At 38.4% G+C, this 21,983-nt stretch overlaps 1 protein-coding gene across 10 annotated transcripts in view; it reads left to right on the plus strand.

Moving 5' to 3' along the window:
- Nucleotides 1-21,983, plus strand: part of atrnl1b (attractin-like 1b) — a 617,494-nt gene that overhangs the window by 125,353 nt on the left and 470,158 nt on the right. For all 10 annotated transcript variants that reach the window (XR_011345361.1, XR_011345362.1, XR_011345364.1 and 7 more), the window contains exons 16-17: nucleotides 10,957-11,170; nucleotides 15,649-15,837. Coding sequence is in view for 6 of the 10 variants with exons in the window: in XM_069900005.1 (XP_069756106.1) it covers nucleotides 10,957-11,170; nucleotides 15,649-15,837 (403 nt within the window). In the remaining 4 variants the exon portion in view is untranslated. The remainder of the gene's footprint in view (nucleotides 1-10,956; nucleotides 11,171-15,648; nucleotides 15,838-21,983) is intronic.

The following is a 21,983-nucleotide window of genomic DNA, read 5'->3' on the forward strand; positions in this document are numbered from 1 at the left end:
CTCAGGAGTATTGGTGTCCCTATACCAGACCGCGATGCAGCCGGTCAGCACACTTTCCACCGCACCTCTGCAGAAATTTGCCAGGCCTTGGTGTAGAGGCGCTGACTAGCTTTCTTCACAATGCCATTAATTTGTTGGGTTCAGGAAAGATCCTCTGAGATAGTGACTCCCAAGAACTTAAATTTGCTTACTCAGATCCCCCAATGATCACTGGATTGTCTACCTCTGGCTTTCCCTTCCTGAAGTCAACAAACAGCTGCTTAGTTTTAGTGACAATAAGTGCAAGGTTGTTGTTGGTGTACTATCCGTCCAAGTTTTCAATCTCCCTCTTGTATGCTGATTCATCATCCCTTTTTATAGAACGCACTACCATGATATAGAGGCAAATTTGTAGACAAGTAGAATACAGTACGTTTCTGATTACCTGAAATGTTTGGGACTGGACGTGTATCTGATCTGCAGCCCATTTTAAGCAGTGGGATACTTGTATCAGCCATTGCCGATCGCGGCATCTCATCACCGCCGTCACCGATCCTGCCCAGGGGCCAGAGGTTCCTGCTCAGATCTCCGACGTCTCCCCACTGCCATTGCTGCAACTTCAGCCTTGGATCCGGCTGTCAATCCGATGGAACTCCCGATGCCATGGCAGCCAACTTGAACACTGGCCCTGGGTGCTGACTCACTGGAACTCCCAAAGACACGGTTGCCAACTCCAGCCTTGGCCTCTGCCACCAACCCAACGGGACTCCTGGCCGTGGCCTCAAACTTTAACCTGGACCCTGACCATCTACTCACTGGAGCTCCTGACGCTTCAACCAACAATTCCAGATTTGAACTAGTCTGCGTCCCTGCAGGAGATGCTGATGCCGCTGATTCTTACCTGAGCCCCAGCTGCCCTCAGGCTGGAGCTTCCTGGGAGCCTGAGGTACCCACTCTGATCCTCGCCCAGTAGCGTCAGCCTAATGCTTGTACAATATCAGTGGTTAAAACAACAGCAAAGAACAAGGAAAGGCTTTGCAAACATGAAATAAAGTTTAATTCTTACCTCGAGTCGATGAGAGCTTTGTTGGATTCAAAATGGTGCTAACAGCACGTTAGAGTCCCACTTGAGCATGTCAGGTTAAGAATAATTCAATTTTCCTACTTGTGAGGTCATGTCGCCACCAAAAATTTTTGTGGATAACTGGTAATTTCGGTAAAGTAGCTTTCAATAATTGGAAACACACTGTATGGCTTTGTAGTTTAATGCATTTTACCTCACACTGGAAATGAAACCGTGAAGAACGTAAAATTCAATATATGAAAATGTTGCATTTATCATTAAAATATTGATTGGAGTTGCGGCTTCAAATTTGTGGCTAGTGTTACGAGCCCAGAGGACCCCAAAGCCCAGCAGATTGTTTTTCCTCCTTCTTATTGAAGGACCCAGTTAACTCTTTTTTCTTCCTAAGGATGCTCATGACCTGCTGAGTTTCTCCAGCACATTTGTGTATTGCACTTGTATGGAAAGGAAATAGAACTTTTGCTATAACAGAAATATAAAGTATTTCAACTTCTGTACAAAGTAGATTCCATTAAAATATTAAGATATGGGTTATTATAATTTACAATGAACATTAATACTCTTGTCTTTCATGTGAATGACCTCAATTTCACGCCAAGTGTCAATTGTCCTGGAAGCATTGAGATACCCAGTGCACTGTTTCAAGTCCAGCACTTTTCTTGTCATAAACTTTACCACTAGTTCAGGTTCACATGTTCAAATCAACATTTGCAAGCCAGCAAAGTTTACTGTCTCACGAACCTGCAGCTTTGATTTCACATAAACTAGCAATAACACCAAAAACATGTCGGACTATGCCAGATTTGTAGATATAGAGAGAATAAGAGTTGGTTCCTGTCAGTTATATTGGTTTATCATTGTTGATCAACATCTTTTTTTCTAGTGTGACAGTAAATAGATATGTTTTTGGGAGATAAATTGGGGCACGTTTGTTAGTTTAGGTCACATACAAACACTTTAAAACAAATCTTATTTAAAATACTGGAGCTCTGCTAATGCTAGGCACATCGGCCCCAGAGCTTTTGCAGAAACTTTGGAGAGTGTGCCCAAGAGACTTCACTAATGGGTTGTTGTTTACAAAAAGGCAACAGATGAAAGAACTTGTTAGAGCCACAGATTGTCTGGAGTGGAACTTGCTGTTCTAGGAGGATCATGTGGTTTTGCAAGGAGAGAGAGTCAAACAGGTTTTTATCTCAGAGAAAGAGAGGGATATCAGTTCTACAGTTTTACAGTCAGCAGCAGTAGCTGGGAAGCTTGTGGAAAACCCCATTTGGAAGACAGGTTGTGAGTGCTTAGTTCAGTCTGATCAAAGGCTTTGTGGTTCATGCAAGAGAAGAGGACTGTCTGTCTAATGTTTCACTTGAAATAAGAGAAACAAAAAGGCACTCTGTGGTGACCTGAAGGAAAGAGGTTATCATCTGGAGAACCCTGAGGGGGCAAGTTTCTTCGGCAAGACACAAGTGTCTGATTAAAAAGGAATCAGTTGTGGTTGTCCAGCATACAACAAATCTCTCTGAAAACCGACAAGAACTTTCCTGAGCGGTAACCATTTACCTTTATAGCACCAAAGCCTGGTGAAATTCATAAATGTTAAATTCTGCGCCCAATATAAGAATTGCCTGCAACCAGTGAACTTGGAGGAATGAGAAGTGAGATTGGACTGTGAATCAAAGAACTTTCACATAAGTTGCATACACGTGCACTTAGAATTAGAAAGGGGTTAAGTTAGGTTAGTTAAGTCAATAGTGATAAGTTAAAGTGTGATTCTGTTTGCATTTAAACTTTTGTTTAAATAACCATTTGCCTTGGTGAATATCTATTACTGCTGGGTTTTTGGGTCCTCTGGGCTTGTAACATAATAAAAAGGATAATACTAAATGCTGCTATAGTATAAATGTAAGTGACTTCCCTATATAGAATTTTTGATGGTCAACATAAAATGAGCCCTGACGGTGTGTGGATTTACATTGTGAAAGGTGGAGGGCGAGGGGGAGTTTTTTAATTTGATTTTTTGTCAAGAAAAAAGTATATATTATATATAAATAAATATAAAATATACACATTTTTTATAATATAAATTATATATAATTTTTATATGTGTAAATAAATATTGGTGAGCTTTTCTATGTATATGTATGACAAAAAAACCAAAAATAAAATATAAAAAAACAACGGCAAGCACATAATAATGAGTTATTGATCAACTTAAAAATTAAATCCCAAACTTCATCTGCTATTGGAAGGTTTAAATTCCATTCCCTGGCATTTTTAATTATAAATAACAAAGCTTGTTTTAAACATAGTGACTTATCATAAATAATATATATTAAACCTCTACGAGAAGGCTGCAAAGTAAAGAAAAAATTCATCCGTAAAGTTCGCATTGTGAGTTCCAAATATATCAGAAATCTGAGATATTTGCTTAATTTGCAAATATCTAAAGAAATGAGCATTGGGTAAATTAAACTTTTCAGAGAGTTGTTTGAATGATACATAAAAAGATCTTTAAAATGTTCACTCACTGTGCTATTCCTGACAAAGTCATGGAAAGAAGGTTGAAAAAAGAATGATAAGATGAAATAGCACTTGAAAGAGAAAAATTGTGAAATTCAAAATGTTTTCTAAACTGTACCCATATTCTTATAGAATGCTTAACAATTGGAATGTCGATTGACTTAATTGAAAGAAGTGGAAGTGAAAATTCACGAAGTGCTAAACTGAAAATATTTTTAGCAGAATTCCATCCTACCCATAATTGACAGTCATCACAATTATAAAAATGTGACCAAAACACAAGGCAATGTATATTGACTACCCAATAATAAATTTGAAATTTGGTAATGTCATACCTCCATTTCTTTTGGATTTTTGCAGATGTACTTTAAAGAGGTTGTTTACCTTTCCATATATAAGACAATGTAGTTGTATCAAGTGAATCAAAAAACGATTTCGGGAGAAAAATTGGTATTGATTGAAAAAATTATAAAAATTTGGTTAAAATATTCATTTTAATGGAATTAATGTGGCCAACCAACGATATAAACAAAGGTGACCATTACATTAAAGACTGTTTCACTTGCTTTAACAAAGTAAGGATATTTCCTTTAAAAAGATGTTTATGATCTTTGCAATTGTAATACCAAGGTAAGAAAATTGATTTTTGTCGTGGGTTTCTGAAGTCCAAAAACGAGTCAGCCAACGTGGAGAATTTTTCAAGAAGTTTAAACCTTTATTTGTAAGTAAAGGCTGAAGCAATCAGAGAACAGGTCGCAGATCACCCGTCAGACCCAGCAGGCATCCTCTTTTTATATTAAAATCCTGACTTTGTTTGCTCAATCTATCATATCCCTGTATTCCGATCCTTAACTGCCATCATTATTTCTTATTCACTAATCTAATCATATCTCAGATATAGTGCTTTATCATCTCCCGCCACTATTATCTTTTACTCCTCTTTCTTATCAGAGTTCTTGCCACGTGTCCCACCATATCTCACCACCCTTATCTTTTACCCATCCATCATTATGGCATGGAATTTGCATGGTTGCATAGAGATTATTAATTGGATACCTAGGGATACATAGTAAATGTTTAAAAATATAAAGTAATGCAAAGTAAATGTAAAAAGTGATTGTTTAAGAATACAAATTAAATGTTTCCATATATTTTCCATAATTTATAACAATCTTAAAAGGAGGAACTATCATAGAGTAATGAAGGTGTGTTCAAGGGAATAAGCTCACTTTTATGCAAATTTAATCTATAACCTGAAAACTGTCTAAATTGTGTAAGTAATGACTTCATGGGGGTAAGGAGGTATTGGGGCTTGAAAGGAAAAGTAAAAGATCATCTGAGTAAGGAGAAACTAGGCCCTTTAAGGTGGCCAATTGCCCCGCATGTTTAGGCAATATGTGGCTGTTTTGAGGCCACCTGAACGCGGAGGAGGCGCTCTTGAGGCTCAGCTCAGTGGCTCCCCCAGCCACCTGAATGCAACTTGAGCATATTGTTTATCTATTTGTTTAATTTTATTAATTAATTCTAATCTTTCTTTATTGGCCTTCCTTTTTTTTATTGTCAGTATAAGAAATATTTTGTTCTCAAAGAAAGGCTTTCAGTATATCCCATACAATCAAACTGGAAGTTTCCAGTGAGACTTTCGTGCCAAAAAAGTTGTCTGCTCTTCCATAAATTTCATAATATCATCATCTGATAGTAAAGCTGAATTAAAATGCCAATATTTTTTGTTTGAGGAAGATTATGAAAAATAATTGATAATATTAATGGGGCATGATCCAATGTTACAATAATATGGTTATCACAAGAACGAGTTAGTAGGATCAATTGATTATCTGTGGCGCTCTGAGGAGCTGAAGTAAATCACAGCCACCGCACCGATGGTCGCTAACGACTGTTTTTATTCCAATTCAGCACGCCCCTTTAAGGGCAGCATGAGCTCAGTCACCTGTTGCATTGTGATGTCATAATCGCTGCCCAGGGCGCGCGCTGGAAGGGATGCTGGAGTCCAGAAGAAACCCCTGCCGATGCCATCACGTGTCGATACAAGCGGGGCCGGTTCACCATTAGGCTGTGTGCTGCCACAAATATATAAAAACAAATCAATCTGAGATAAAGTATGATGGACATGTGGGGGAAAAAACTCTCTGCTAGTAGGATGAAAATGATGGCAAATGTCAGAAATATCACAACCTGATTTTAAAAATAAATAAATAATGAATTAATGAGGTAGACTTCCTTAATGTGAGAGGGTTAACAGATGAGCAGCATCTAACCAACAGTTAAAATCCCCACCTCGGACCAGAGAGTATAGCCTCAAGTCTGGCAAAGAAGAAAATAAACATTCAAAAAATCCTGCATCGTCTACATTAGGAGAATAAATATTAGCAAAAACCACCATTTTGTTGAACAATTTCCCTCAAACAATAATGTAACCACCATTTGTGTCTGATATGACATGGTGTTTAACAAATGGAATATTTTGATTAAGAATCAAACCTCCCCAACCCCCCCCCCCCCCCCCCGGCTTTAGCTTGAAAGGAAGAATATTAATAATGCCCCTTCCACCATGCCATGAGGCAAGAGTTAACACAACTGCGAATATGTGTTTCTTGTAAAAATTCAAATTGTGCCTTTAAGCTGTTTTAAATGTGAAAATACTTCCTATACTTCACTTCATTATTCAGGCCCTTCACATTATAGGTAACGAAATTAATAGAATTAGCTATACTTTTCCATTAATAAAAAGGGTTGATTAGTACAAATAAAATTAGCATTACAAGTATCAATCCAAAAGTAAGAACTTGTGCTGTCGGTACAGACAATGTTCAAACACCAGATGGCAGTCTTACCGCAAAAATTGAAAACCAAAAGGTTAGGAATAGATTGGCTGGAATACATACTAATTAAAAATATCATAACAATGTAGAAGAAATGAAAACAATCCCTACCCCATCCCCCCCTCCACTTCAAACCCAAGATCCAATGACTGTTGGATAGACCAACAATGTGCTCAGCAGAATTAATCTAGCAAACCCAAATCCTGGATAAGGTGTTCCCAGCTCCATTATTGTTTATAAAATATCCCCAATGCTTCGAAGTACTACGAACTGATAAAGAAATCTTACTTAGACTACATCACAGTACAGAAAAGGGAAAAGCAATTAAAACTTCTCATAGAATTCTAAACATCATATTCTGAAACAAACATTTTTTTAAAAAAAGAATGTAGGAGCCTAAATATACTTCTTATTAGAAAAAAATTAAGTAATACAGTAAATTAATTATGAGAAGAAATGTTTACATAAGTACAATCCAAGTGTGTCAGCTTCCCCATAAAATACATTCTAAACTAAATAAGACAAAGTAAACGACCCTTTCCTTGCCAATACCATAAAACAAATATTAAAACTTGGAAAGTAATAATACTAAATCATCTGCTTTATTCATCCAGTTTTTATTTTTTAAAATGTCACACAGGGTGAGATGTAGAAGAATGCTTGACAATGTAATCCTGAGCCACGTCGACAAGGCCAGCCATTTCTTTTGCCCATTAGGAAGAGTAATGCAGAGATGAGCAGGATCTAGCAGAGAAGGTTTAAGCCCGAGAGTGTAAAATTCCAACATCACATCTTTATACACAACACGCTGACTCATAATTTCTGGATAGTAGTCTTCAAAGATCCTAATCTGCTGACCACGATGATCAAGTTTTATTCTCTGATGGGTTTCATGAATTAAAAGCTCCTTTGTTTGATAACGATGCAACTGAATAGCAACTGAATTCAGCTTCTGCTCAGATGCAGGCTTTGGCAACAATGAAAGGTATGCTCTATCGATCTCCTCTCCAAACAGAAACAAACAAATCTGAGAAAAATTTTGTAAGTTGCCCTTTCTCTATAGACTCAGCTAAGCCCAGGATGTGCAAGTTTTTGACGCCTTCTCCTACTTCACAAATCAATGAGTTTTGTTGTTAACTTCATATTATCTGTTTATGTTGAGCAAGTGTCTTCCAAATACCATACTCAGTCACTTGATCGTTTATAGTAAATTCCAAAGAAGCTCATCTTGTTCCTTAACAGAGAATTGAGTTTACTTGGTCGAGTTTACTCTCAATTAGACCTAGCTGAATATGTTAAGATTTTAATTCCTCGGCAATTGATACTTTGATCTGAACAAGTGCTTCTGAGATGGCCTCCAAGGATGGATTGGCCAGCATTTCTCCTTCCAATCTTGCCGCATCTTGTAGTCACTTCAGAATAACATGTAGGCAAGAAGGTGAGAATATGAAATCTGACACACTTATGTTGTGTGAAAAAAAAAATGGAGAAGCGAAAGAATGTAAATTATGCAAGAGCTAGTGACTGAAGCTGTTACTCCATGTCACAGCCAACCGGAAGTCTGGATTCTTTTTAATAAGATTTATGATAAAAATGTTTTATTAATACTAAGCCTTTCTATTTGTAGGTTCATATTAAAAGCTCAATAATGAAGTTACACTTTTTCTGTTCCTTAATCCTAATCTAATAAATTCTGACTTTGAACTACTAAACGTACTGTCCCTCTGCAGAAGTGTAATTTTAATCCTTGGGGTTTATAAACAGGTATCCTCCCTTTCTATTCTCATTATGATCTTTTGTTTTCCTTATTATTTTGAATATGTCTAAGGCAAGAAAGTTCTGTTCTTCTTTAGCCAGTCTCTTTATTGCTGGAGTATTATTATCTAATGCAGAAACCTCCAAATGATGTTCATCAACCTTCCATATTTTTCCCAACATCACCTGCTCTTTACTGATAATTTGTCGTATGTGTACTGAATGGTTATTGCATGATGTCCAATGGCCATTTTAGTTCTGGGGTTCCAGAAGTAAATATTAATAGCATTTCTGGCCTGGGGTGCAAGTGATTTATCATGCCACATTTTAAAACAACAGCATATAATTGAATTCCAAGACCACTGTACTGTGCTGTTTATCTTTTGTAGCTATCTACCATCATGCCCTTGTTCTCTGCTGTGGTGAGATGCTTAGATTTCCAATGTCATACCAAATCTCCACAAAGTCTTGAGAAAGTAGACATGCTTTCTTTACAATGACATTCATGTGTTGAGTCCAAGAAAGGCCCTCCAAAATAGTGACTCCCAAGAATTTAAATTTGCTCACCCTCCCCACCTTAGATCCCCCAATGATCACTGGATCGTACACACTTCTGGTTTTCCCCTCCTGAAGTCCACAATCAGCTCCTTGGTTTTGGTGCCATTGAGTGTGAGATTGTTGTAGGTGCTCCATCAGCCAAGTTTTCTGACTCCTTCCTGTTGACTGACTCATCTCCCCCTTTCATACAACCTACTACCATGGTATAATCGGAAAATTTGTGGATGGTGTTATTGTTATACTGAGCCACACTATCATAGGTAGAAAGTGAGTGGAGCAGGGAGCTAGCTCAGCCCTGTGGTGCTCCGATATTGATGGAGATTGTGGAGGAGATGTTTTTAATGATCATCACTGATTGTGGTCTTGAGTTGAAGAAATCTAAGATCCAGTTACACAGTTGGGTATTGAGGACAAGGTCTTGGAGTTTGCTGATCAGTTTTGAGGTGGACGATGGTGTTGAACTGTAGTCAATAAATATCTTCCTGATGTATGCAACTTTCCTGTCTTGTGTGTTCCATGGCTTTGTATAGAGCCAATGAGAGGGCATCTGAGATAGACCTGTTGCTGCATTAGGCAAAATGGAACTGATTCATGTCACAACTCAGACAGGAGCTGATATGCTTCAACACCAGCCTCTCAAAACAATTAATCACTGTGGATAATTGTGCCACTGGTCAGTATTCATTTAGGAAGGTTACCACACTCTTCTTGGGCATAGGTATGATTGAGGCCTGTTTGAAACAAGTGGATACCACGCCCAGCCAGAATGAGATGTTGAAGATATCCGTGAATACATTGGCAAGTTGGCAGCACACATTTTGAGTATTTGGCCAAGTACTTGGTCTAGGCCAGATGTTTTCCTTGGACTCATTCTCCTGAAGGCAGCCTGAATATCATCCTTGGATTCTGACAGTGGTTAGAGGATCAACAGGGGACATGGGGCTCTGTGTTGGATCCAATATCTTTATATACTACATACTATGTATGGTTTTGTAACTCACCAGTACCCCTTTTTCGGTTCACAAGCATTAATACCACAAGCCTTCAAGTCAAAGGGAATTATTATTTTGATTGGACAATAACTAAAGTAGTGGGTGCATGGAATGCAATGGAGGTGGAGGCAGGTACTATGGGATCTTTGAAGAGACTATTAGATAGGTACGTGGAACTGAGAAAGATGGAGAGTTATGATGGAGGGGAATTCTGGGCACAACACTGTTGGCTGAAAGGCTTGAGTTCTGCTGCAGATTTCTATGTTTCCTTAGATCTAGAAGTGTAAATATGGACAGTACCAACAAAAGAGTTTGTGCTTTTTAAAATTTTTCACACAAGCCTTGATTGCATTTAGTAATTTGGTCAGCAGTGGTCAATATGGTATTTTTAAATTTTTTTTTATTTTTCACACTATGAACCGTATTGACCAAAATACTCACAAACATTTCCCTCTTGAATAGACACAGTGTCATTTTCTCCCCTTTTTCCCCCCTCCCCTCCCTCCTTCCCAACCCCCTCCCCACCCACTAAACGTTCAACCTATACGATACATTAAACCCTTTAAACAATGTCATCTCACAGTTGAGGCAGTGGCTTACATGAAATAACTTTGATTTTTTTTTACCAAGCAGAAAGCTAAGACTTTAATCTTATTATATTGGTTTGGTCTTTTTTTTCTTCGAAGCTGTATTGTTTGTTTTCAATGTAAAGATGTACTGATTTTTATCATTTAAAAATTTTGTATAACTTTTAAACTCCAATCAACTGAATTATTGTAAGCCATCTAATTCATCGATTTGCTTTGTGCATTTATTTTCACTAACAAAAACTGCCATTTCGTAAAGATTGAACAAGAGAATAGTGAAGCATGACGATGCTTACATTGTGAAGAGACTGATTGTATTTGATAAAATAATTAAAAACACATTTGTAAGATGTTGAACATGTTGGTCAGCGTTAATGATCCAAGGACATTAAAGTGACTTTTTTCATGATGGAGATTTGTGAGGGCATAATCGTAGACAATGAAATAGTCTGCTTTTCAATCTGAATTGCAGCAACTGTAGTGTCAGAGTAAGAAGGCAGTGACTGGATGCATTTAAAACTTTTTCTGTCAAGTAAAGCAAAATCAATGAAACTGAGCATAAGCTAGAAGTATTGATTCTTGGTCAGAGCAAGTACCGCTTGTGTGTCAAAGGGCTAAATTTTCCTTTTTTTGTTTGGCTCTCGCAGAAAATATCACCTTGGGTTGGATTGCGCAAGATCAACATCTCCTACTGGGGCTGGGAAGACATGTCACCTTTTACAAATACTACCTTACAATGGCTGCCTGGTGAACCTAATGACTCTGGATTCTGTGCATACCTAGTAAAAGCTGAAGTCGCTGGTTTAAAGGCTTATGCATGCACTGAAATGACAGATGGCTTAGTCTGTGAAAAGCCAGTTGGTAAGTTTATATTTACCTTGATGCACAATTGTTCAGTAAAAGCTACATTTATATGAATCCAAATACAAGCAGTGCTTAAAAAACTCAATGCCAACATCAACGGTTTCCTTTAGAGGGCAAGATCACAGGAGGGAACATTTTGACATAAAATGCTGGAAACACTCTTTTGGTTAGATAGTATTCAAAAAGTATGATGATTTCAGAGGGAAATTCCCTGAATCAGTTGATTGGCCGTGCAGTATCCTGGTATAGGAAGCCATTTGTGCTGTTTCTACTGGGCCACTTTTAACTGGAACACTGACTGCTTTTCCACTGAACACAACTCATCCCCGGGGATTGGAGAGTCTACCTTTGAATGGAATGGAACGGATGTAAGTTGTCCTTTTTCCATGGGTTTAATTAGCAGCGTGTTGGTGTCAGCTAATGCCAGGGATACGAGAAGGGGTAGAGGCCATCAATCCCTGGCGTAATTTGATGCCGTAGTGCTGATTGTTTTCCTTTTCCGCTGGTTCCATAACTAGTTAGTTCCTTGTTAATACCTGGGACAAGGGGCTATAGATACATAATGAAGGGGTCAAGCTTGAACGTTGGTTATATATCTTTATCTTTGCTACATAAAGTACACTGTTTAACCTGCTGAGTTTCTCCAGCATTGTTTTTCCTAAAACACAGAAGTGTCAACATTTTTGATCAACGTTCAGTTCTAATTGCATCAACTTGAGGGCAGATTTGCACTTCGTCCAAAGAAGCTCAGCATTTTAAAAAAGGTTCTGCCTGCTTTTCAGTAAATTCCATACTTCCCTAATTCTGTTCTAATATGATTGCTGAACTAACTGTTGAAAGGAATTTAAAGGTAATTAAGAAAAAAAATATGGAGTTTGTAACACATTAAACATTGCTGTTAAAATGAAAAGATTAACTTTGAATTAGTGTCTAACATGCAGACTGTTGTGTTCTGGTCAGATTATTTGTTGAAACTTAGTAATTACCTTGCTCATTAGTGCACAATAGGTATCTTCTCAACAGATATGTTGGCTGTCCCATCTGGAAATATTTTCATTTTCTCTCCAGTGAAATGCAATAATCTAAATGATGTGCTGTTATGGGTAGAGGGATCTTTGCAGGGCTGAAAAAACAATGATGAGAAAAGGCTATTCTATCCATTCAGGCTCATTAACTTCCCGAAATGACATCCAACTGAATTTTGAATAGCTGGTGTTTCGACCTCTTTTTAAAAAAAAATATAAGCTGGATGGAATTGTGCAAGTTTGAAACATCAGGGATGGGAATACTGGGTTTCTTTTGTCTAGAAAAGTGAAAAAGACTCATTTTACCTTTGGAGTATCCTAAATATAACTTTCCACTTCTCACTAACTATGCGGCACAATGTTTAAAAAAAAACACAGCAGGTCATATTTAAAATTTAGGAGAATTTACACAGGTATGTAAGATACACCAACAGCAATAGAATAAATTAATTTTCCACAAGTGTCATGAGACAACAAAAGAGATAACAAATATAAAAGGATAGATAAATATTCACAGTTTACGTAAAACATTGTAATGCTTTAATAATGCAGAAAACTCTTTTAGAGACCCTGGAGTAGTTGGTTGGGTTTGTTTCTTATGGTTCAAGAGTCTGATAGTTCTGGACTTCAGGTTTCTATATTTCTGCCTGAAGGTAGAGGTGAGGAGAGTTGTGATCAGGGCGATGGGGTCCTTTATATTTTGGCTGGCTTCTTGGGGAATGCCTCACATATATGTCTTCAATGGAGAAGAGATCAGTGCCCATGATGGACTGCTGAGTTTGCTACTTTCTGCAACCTTCTGCATTCTTAGGTACTTGAAACATAAAACAGGCTGTCATACAACCAGTCAGTATATTTTCTACAGTGTCAAAGTATTTGGCAACATGGCCAAATCTCCTCAGACCACTGAGAAAGTAGATCCTTTTTGTTTTTGCCTTCTTCATGGTTGCCTCAATATACTGGGTTCAGGAGAGATCCATCAATGTGCGGACTCCCAGAATTTGAAGGTACTGATCCTCCTCATCTCCATCCATCATTGAAGACAGGTGTATGGTCCTTGGCCTCCTCTTCCTCAAATCTGCTGAAGTTGAGAGTGATATAGTTGTTCTAGCACCACACAACAAGATTGTTGACCTCCATCTTGTATTCTGACTCATCATTATCTATTATTCGTTGATATCGTCAGTGAAATTATAGATCGTGTTGGAGCTGAACTTGGTTACATAATCTGGGTATAAGGAGAATGGAGCAGGGTACTAAGCACACTTGAATGGCGTCTGCCGATGAGGAAATTGAGAATCCAGTTGAGTTTGAGTAACTTATTAAATTGAAATTCGAACTCCAGTCGCTGACAGTGTAACAGTGTTGCTCCAGCCACTATGTTAACCATGCTGCCCCCCATCCACCCCCCCCCCCTCGCACTCTAGGTAGACTCTTATTAGCCTTATAAATATATATAAAACTAATAACAATAAAGACTTTTACTAGGCAGAGATAGGGGCACAGTTTGGAAGTTGGCCCAGTGGCAAGTGGCATCAACCAGCTCTTCATCCTGGTGTCCTGGTCAGGCCCCAGGCGCAATCCAAATCACCACCGCGCAAGTGTCCCAGTCCCAGTCAGGCACAACCTGACTCACCTCTATGTCAGTGTCCCAGTCAGGCTCTCAGCGCTCATTTCTTTAAATTTGAACCCCATTTGTGAGCGCTGTAACAGCGTTGCACTACCTGCTATACTAACCGTGCCACCGTAATCATGATCTATCCCCCATTCCCCAAGTTTACAGATAAAGTCATACTTATGTACTTATAAAGATGAAGACTTATCAGGCAGGGATAGGGAGACACTTTGGAGTCACCCTAGCAGCAAGCAGCATCAGCGGGCTCTTCATCCTGGGCGCTGGCATTTTATTCAAATACAACTTTATTGAAACTTTATTTGAACAGATGCTGCAGCCAAGGCACTACCAGGGTGCTCCACTGGCTGAATGCTTGTTCCCAACTTTAAAACTTCATTTATTTAAAAAATGTATTCATTTCTTCAAATTGATTTTGCTGGTTGAGTTTCCAGTTGAGTGCTGGATAATGGGGATTATACTGTATAAGCAAAATTGTTCTTAACAAATTTCTGGAAGCTGATGGCCAAATATATCATTAACAGAAGAGAAAACCAGAAATTTGAAGTTTGATAGAATCAATTCTACTAGCACAATGTAAACCAACGACATAATTGCTATCCTATCTGTTAACACCTTGAAGTAACAGACACTTTTATGTTAAAGAACTAGATGCTAATCAGTGCCCAAGATTACATCCACTTGCATCTTAAAACTGGACAACCTCTGCAGCCCTAGGCTGATCTAGAAAGGTTAGCTCTGAAGTTTGGAATCTTTGAAGACCGATGTATCACAGTAGTTCTTGGGCTGAATGGTTGTTTCAAGCATAATGCTGCTTTTTTTTCCTGTGATGCTGGGCGCTGGGTAAAGAATCCCCTTTTTGACAAAAGCCAGGGAACAGTAGAGGAAAGCGTGATACATTTCCATTTGTACCAATGAGCCCTCTGAGAGCTAATTACTCACCATCTACCCTCACTTCCATCCCAGCACATAAATATTAACAGTACTTATTAATATTAAAATATTAACAGCTGTGACATGGAGAGAGGTCTGGAGAATATTAATGCTTCAATTTGCTTATTCTCTCCTGACAGATTCAGACTTGCAGCCGCCATCTCGATATTGCACTGTACAGATGTTCATGATAACTGATCCCATGCTCATTCTGTCCTCCCCTCAGATGAAAAGATTAACAATGAACTCGCTATCCGATTGCATTCCATTTACTGGTTTCCCTGCATTTTCCCAGTATAGCAGTGGACTCGCCGTTTCAATAACATCTTTCACTGTTACCATGCCAGAGACTTGCTGCATCATCAGAAAAATTACTACTGTGTGAATTACATTTTAAGATGCAAAATAAATGGATCTTAAGTTTTAAAATTCAGCAAGCCAGTGCTGTTCCTCGTCTAATTTTCATTTGCAATTTTGAACTGTATTTGTTAAATCCTCTCATAATGCATGTAATATTTATTGTAAAATAAATTTTACATTTCCAATAGATGCAAAACTTGGAACTAGATTAACAATAATGCAAATGGAAACTATTGCTGAATTATTTTGCATCGGGTCAGGTTAACCAAGGTAATAAGTTGAAATATAATTACTAATTATGAGTTAATGTTACCGAACTTCTTCAAAATATATTCATGGCCCAATACAGTAGAAATTTCCACAAAGCACTTACTGATGCTTATGTATAAATTAATGATGAAACAAAAGAAAATGATGATTTTGTAGAAAAAGGTCAAAAGCTAATGTGCAATGAATTGCCATTTTAATTACAAATAGCTAATTATGGTTTGTCAAATTTTGAGATGGTTTTTGTTCTTTTGTAGTTAGTCCAAATCAAAGTGCTCGACCATGCAAGACTCCCTGCTCCCTCAGAGCAACATGTTCAAACTGTACAAGCCAGGGTGTGGAATGCATGTGGTGTAGCAGTGCCAAGCGTTGCGTGGATTCCAACACTTATGTAATCTCTTTCCCATATGGACAATGTATGGAGTGGCAGACTTCGAATTGTCTTTGTAAGTATTTGATTATTTCTTTTCCTTAAATTAACCTCAGTTTGGGATAACTCAGATATTCAAAGTGACCAGGGTTGCTATTTCATTGAGCTCTTTGCACCTTCTACAGGAAAAGCACATGTGAAGATTTTTTTGATGATAGAATAATAGTGTGAGATGGGTACTCAAAAGGGCCTAGTGAAGAGGCAACAAGATGATAAAATTGTAAAATACAGTACGAATGATTTCAAATTGCATGAAGTAAGTCTGGACTCTAACAAATGTTCAGTATTTATATTGGCCTGGATTTAATAAAACAGAAGTAACATGGAAACTATTAGCATCCATTGGTCTAATGAAAGAATTTTGACAGCAACTTCTGGAGTGCATGTGACACACTTAAAAGCAGAAGTTGCTGTCAGTGATTTCTTGTTTCTCCACAAGAAGCATTGTCATAAGGCCTTCTGGCATAACTTTTCAGAAATCGGTCAGCTAAAAAAGAACTTCATTCAATAATGAATTATTCTCACTATTTCTAAAAAAAATCCTTCTGAGGTTCCTATATTTTGCAGGAAATGTAAGTTGAATTTGAATACCATTCTTAGTCATTATTATTTAATGGCTGGTAAGAAGAAATTAATTACACTGATACACTTTCAGATATGTAAAAAGAACTATGCTTTTTAAAATAAGTATTTAAAACATTTATTTATATTTCAATTTCTACATTTAATTTCCTGCATGTTAAAATCTTTCTTTTGCATAGAAAGTGTTTTTACCTGATTCTAATTGTTTCCAACTGATTTCTTACTGTAACCCTACACTCTACATTGTGTTCTTAAACTGTGTCCTATGTATGAGTTGACTGGCTGAACTGCTCGTAAAATGAACTTTATCAATACATGTGATAATATACTTGAACTCAAAAATCTTCTGCTAGTTTGGCGGCAGTGGATACTGGCTGCACTGCCAGCAATGATCTTGATTCTGAATGAACAACCATAATTACTGGCTGAAATGTGTAATGAGTCCTGAAACATCTGTGCTTTCGACTTACCATGTTATTTAAAACCAAACTAAAATAAAATTGAAACCCTTTTGATGATTTTCAACTCTTTGAGACAGAGATGAAAATGGACTCCTTTTTTCAAAGAATGTGAGAGAAATTATTGTGATACATTGCCTTCCAATATCCCAGCAGTTTATATCTGTGAGTTCACGGGCTCTTTTTCACTCAGAAAGACAACAAAATAATTCTATTAAATTGATTTAATGATATTATTGTAGATCACCTCAGTTCATTGGATACCATAGAGATATGTGAATGCCACATTGAAAATGGTTTCCTAGCAAAGCATTCAACAGAAATTTAATTTTGATACCAGTAATTTTATTATGTGCTACCCAGCAGGTTATTAACTCTGAATAAAACTACAACTTGAAGTGGATTAATGTCATGTTTCATATGTAGGTATATTACTTGGCAATAGTGACTGAAACGTTATTAAAAGCTGCAGGTTCCTTGTGTTAAGCTATGACCTAGGAATCTTGCACCTGTGGAACAAAAGCAAAATCAAAATTGGCCCAATCAGTCCAGTAACATGAAATATTATCGAACATAAGACCAGCCCTTGTGCCTTTGTTAACTCTTGCAACAATACAAAAACGATTCGTTTGCCTGATGATTGTGTTACTTCATTTAAAAATGTGTGCACGTTTTCTAGATGTAGGAAGCCCCCAGGTTCCAACAGGGTTCTGAGGACTTTTTGTAACCCAGACTCAGAAATGAATAAAAAGTGAGTGGAAGAAGATCATAGAAACAGTTGTGAAGGGAAACAAATATCAAGGTTGGAAAAAAAAGCACTTAAACAAATTTAGATTACAAATAATGTTTATTGAAATACTACTCAACTAGAACCATAGAACCTACAGCAATGATAAAGGACTTTTGGCCAATCTAATCTGTGGCAATCTATTTTTCCACCTTGTTCCAACGACCCTTCATGCCTCTCCTGTTCATGTACTAATCCAAATTTCTCTTAAATATGGAATTCGTACCTTGATCCACCACTTCCACTGACCACTTGTTCCACACTATCAACACCTTCTGAATGAAGAGGTTTCCCCTCTTGTTCCCCTTCAACATTTCACCTTTCACTCAAAACTCATGTCCTCTTGTTCTTGCCTCCCCCAACTTGATTGGAAAAAGCCTGCTTATCATTTGTATACTCTTCATAAGTTTATATACCTCTAACAAATCCCTTTGTTGAAGCTCCTGGAAATAAAGGTCTAACCTATTCAAGCTTTCCCTTCACTCAACTCCTTGAGTCCCAGGAACATCCTTGTAAATATTCTCTGCACTCTTTCAATCTTATTGATATCTTTCCTGTAGATAAGTGACCAAAACTGCACATAATACTTCAAATTGCACCTCACCAATGTCTTGTACAACTTTACCATAACATCCCACCTGCAAGCACAAATAGTAACAAATATTAATAAAACCACAAGTAGAAGTACAAATATACCACTAGCTTAATGAGCTTCATGTCCTTTGCTATTCTCATTGGAGTTTAGAAGATTGAGGAGGGATCTTTTAGAAATGTAAAATCATGAAAGGAATAGATAAGATAGACGCAGGGAGGTTGTTTCGACTGGCAGATGAGACCAAAGCCAGGGGACATCATTTCAATATTCGGAGAAGTAGATTTCAGATTGAGTTCAGGAGGAACTGTTTCTTGATAGTCAAGAATCTAGAAGGAAGCAGTAGAGGCTATTCATTAAATATACTTCAGACACCGGTTTTTGAATAGGAAAATAAAGGGTTATGGAGAATGGGCAAAAAAGTGGAGCTAATTCGATGGCCAGATCAGCCATAATCTTACCGAATGATAGAACAGGCTCAATGGGCCAGATGGCCAACTATTGCTTCTATTTCTTGTGCGTTTACTGCCCATGAGCAACATCACTCTAACAATGGCTGGTGTCAGGTGGTTGAGAACCTTTGGTAACAATCACGATCCAATTCAAGTGGGCTAGCTTCAACTCGTACTTGGAGAGTTAAAACTCTGAACAAGAGTCCGAGCTTAATCTCGACAGACAGTTATCAAACACATGGCAAAGCTAACTGGCTGGATTTGTGTATCACAAAATGCCCCTAATGAGCTGTGAATTAAATTCCTCCTTTCATATCTGAAGCTGTAGTGTGGATTGTGGGAAGGACATGTAACCTCTCCAGTGAGCCTGAGATCGAAAGTGACCTCATCTCCAATCAAGGGTTAGATCTGCCCACCTGTGAGGCTGATGTGTGATTGGTTCATGTGAATGGTCCTCTAGGTGTCAATCAATTGTTAATTCGAACAGGTTACGTGAGTGGGCCTTGCTTTGAAAAGCCATGCATGGAACCTATTTGATCTCTTTTTGCTGCTTCCTCGAGACCAGCACTGAAGTCCAGGGTGCCAGCTACGGGCTTGCACTGGAGGGCCGACTGTGATGGGCCTGTCCTGGATTCAGTGCCATGGTTGATACTGGAAACCAGTTCATTTGACATACTTGTTAGTTGTAATTAATTTATTTTTCATTGATGTCCTGTGCCTGTAGGTGGATGGGCATTGTGTGTTTGACCCTTGCATTCCCAATCAGGAGTTGAGAATGCTTAGCAGTGATTTATTTGCACCCAATATGTAGTTATTTCTATATTATTCTGGGTTGGTCTCTGTGAGTGTGCCTTTTTGCGAGTTCCCCAGTGCATAAATAAAGACCACTTTTTGTTGCTAACATGTCCAGCCTTGATTCCTTTTGATTTGTTGAACCTATCCAAAGACTCGGGATGAACTGATGTTTTCGCACACAGACCAGTGTTTTATAGGCACGAGGTTATTTTCTTTTAGCAGATCTGTTGTCCTGCAACCTAACAATTCAGCTACAATTGTTTTCAACCATTCATTGCAAGGTGAGAGCAGTTATGGGAAGAGAGGCCACCATTCAGTCTAATTGACTCAGCGAATGAGTGTGTTCAATGCTCCCAGCCTTGCTCAACTTGACCCAGCCCCCAATTGCTGTGGCACGGGGGTAGAGGACAGATGCTCAAGTCTTGTAGTTTTGGGGGAGGGAGGGGAGAAGGAAAGCAAGCGGATATGCCTGGTAGAAGATGCCTGCAGCTCCAGTCACTCCATCCCCCACCATCCCCCTGGTCTCAAAAGCATTTGTTTGTGTGTTCGGAGTGTCCACAAGTTGGGCATTTGTAACCCAGGTAGGAGTTGTCACATAGAATGATCTGAATTTTCGTCAATCTCGGAGGCAAAACTTTTCCTTTCCTGGCTCCAAACTGATGCTCGTCAGCACACAACCAATCAGATCATGGAAACTACATTTTTGGCATGAAGGAAAATAGAAAATAGTTGCAATATCTACAGTCATATTACATCACTTTATTGGTCATTCTCAGGAAAATGTTATTTTAAATTTAGATGTATAGAATGCTTTAAGGCACTTCCGGCCCATGAGTCTGTGGTGCTCAAATATCTCAATAACCTATAACCTCAGAACATTCTTGAAGGCTGGGAGGATCCCACGCAAACACGATTTTGTATTTACATCAAATTTGTTTCCTGAAATTAACCATTAACTCACCATCAAGTGCTGATATTTACAACTTGCATTCATTTCTGATCTTGGCACCTTATCTAATTTCTTGTCTTCCAAACTCCCTTGACTGACAAAATCTAATTTCTTTCCATTTTGAAATTCATGCATTCTCCTCTCCTGCAACACCACTTCTGCTAGTTCCCATTGCAATCCCTCCTTGCTAGTTGGTATATGTTGACTGCCATAAACTCAGAATTTTAATCAAAAGTCATAAGGAACACTTGCTAAAGCAGTGGAGAAATATTTCTGAGTGATAAACATGGATTGAGATTATATGCAAATACTTTATTTCTAATTTGGATTATAAACAGAGCTCTTGGAGGAAAAAGTGAGGAGATGGGGGAGGAAAAGAATGCATGCTAAATGGAGGCCAAGAAATCTTTCATAAAGCAGAGCATTATTTTTGAATGATCAGTTAGTGTACTTTTAAGGTCATGTATGAAATTTAACAGCTTATTGGAAGACTGGTTGAAATAGAAATTAAGTCCTGCACTTGACCCTCTTCAGTTATTTATGTTGGGAAATCTGTGACTTTGCTTGTCCAAAGAAAGCTACCACATGCTCAGAGGTTATTTTCAAGAATGCTATTTGCTATAGTAATCCAATTCTGATCATTCAATATTGTTGGAGGTGCCAGGCTATGCTATTGGCACTTTTTTTGTGTGCCTTTAGTTGACTAATTTTGAGTATTTATGGTGACCCACTTACAAGCGAGCGGGCTCCCAAAATGCCGGATCACTGCTGCAAGGATAGGAAAACAGCTTATGCACAGTACAGGTTTTTGTCCAATTCAATGGCGCCACTTCCGGCCTGAGCGATGGGAGCATGAGTGTATAAAAACAGAGAGTAATGGCCTGAATAAATCACTCTTGAACTCAGCTCTACAACTTGTACATTGCTTCCTTTCATAGCTCAATGAGTAGCACTTTGCTACATTGGTGACCCCGAGGGTCCAGACGATATTTGGACCTAAGGATGGAGAAGTTTTCTTCATTACACGCAGTTTCTCTTAAACTCTCAATATTTTGAACTTCACAACTATGTGTGAGGTTTGATCAGGCGGAAGCCCAATATCATTTGCAGCAAATAAAATTGATTCCACCCGATACTACAGTGCTACATAGTAAGTGCCCTGGATCAGGAGACAGCATGCCAGGTCTCTGATTTCCTCCAGCAGCCGCCATAGGAGGGCAAGTATGGGGCTCTCAAGGAACTGTTGATCCGTACTTTTGGCCTCTCATGGCGTGAGCGAGCAGCCTGCCTGCTCCACTTGGAAGGCTAGGGAGACCGAACCCCTTCCACGCTAATGAACAAAATGCTAGTGCTACCAGAAGGACATAGGGCCTACTTGATGTTCGAGCAGGCCTTTCTCAAGCAACTACCAGACAACATACACACATTACAGGCTGAAGAAAATTTCATTGTGGCCCATGCGGATGTACTGTTGCAGGTTAAGCAGGAAAGTGGAGCATCGGTAGGACAAATTGCCAGATCCTGCACACCACAGCAGACCTGATCGA

Source organism: Narcine bancroftii, chromosome 10 (genome assembly GCF_036971445.1).
Source record: "Narcine bancroftii isolate sNarBan1 chromosome 10, sNarBan1.hap1, whole genome shotgun sequence".
Lineage (NCBI taxonomy): Eukaryota > Metazoa > Chordata > Chondrichthyes > Torpediniformes > Narcinidae > Narcine > Narcine bancroftii.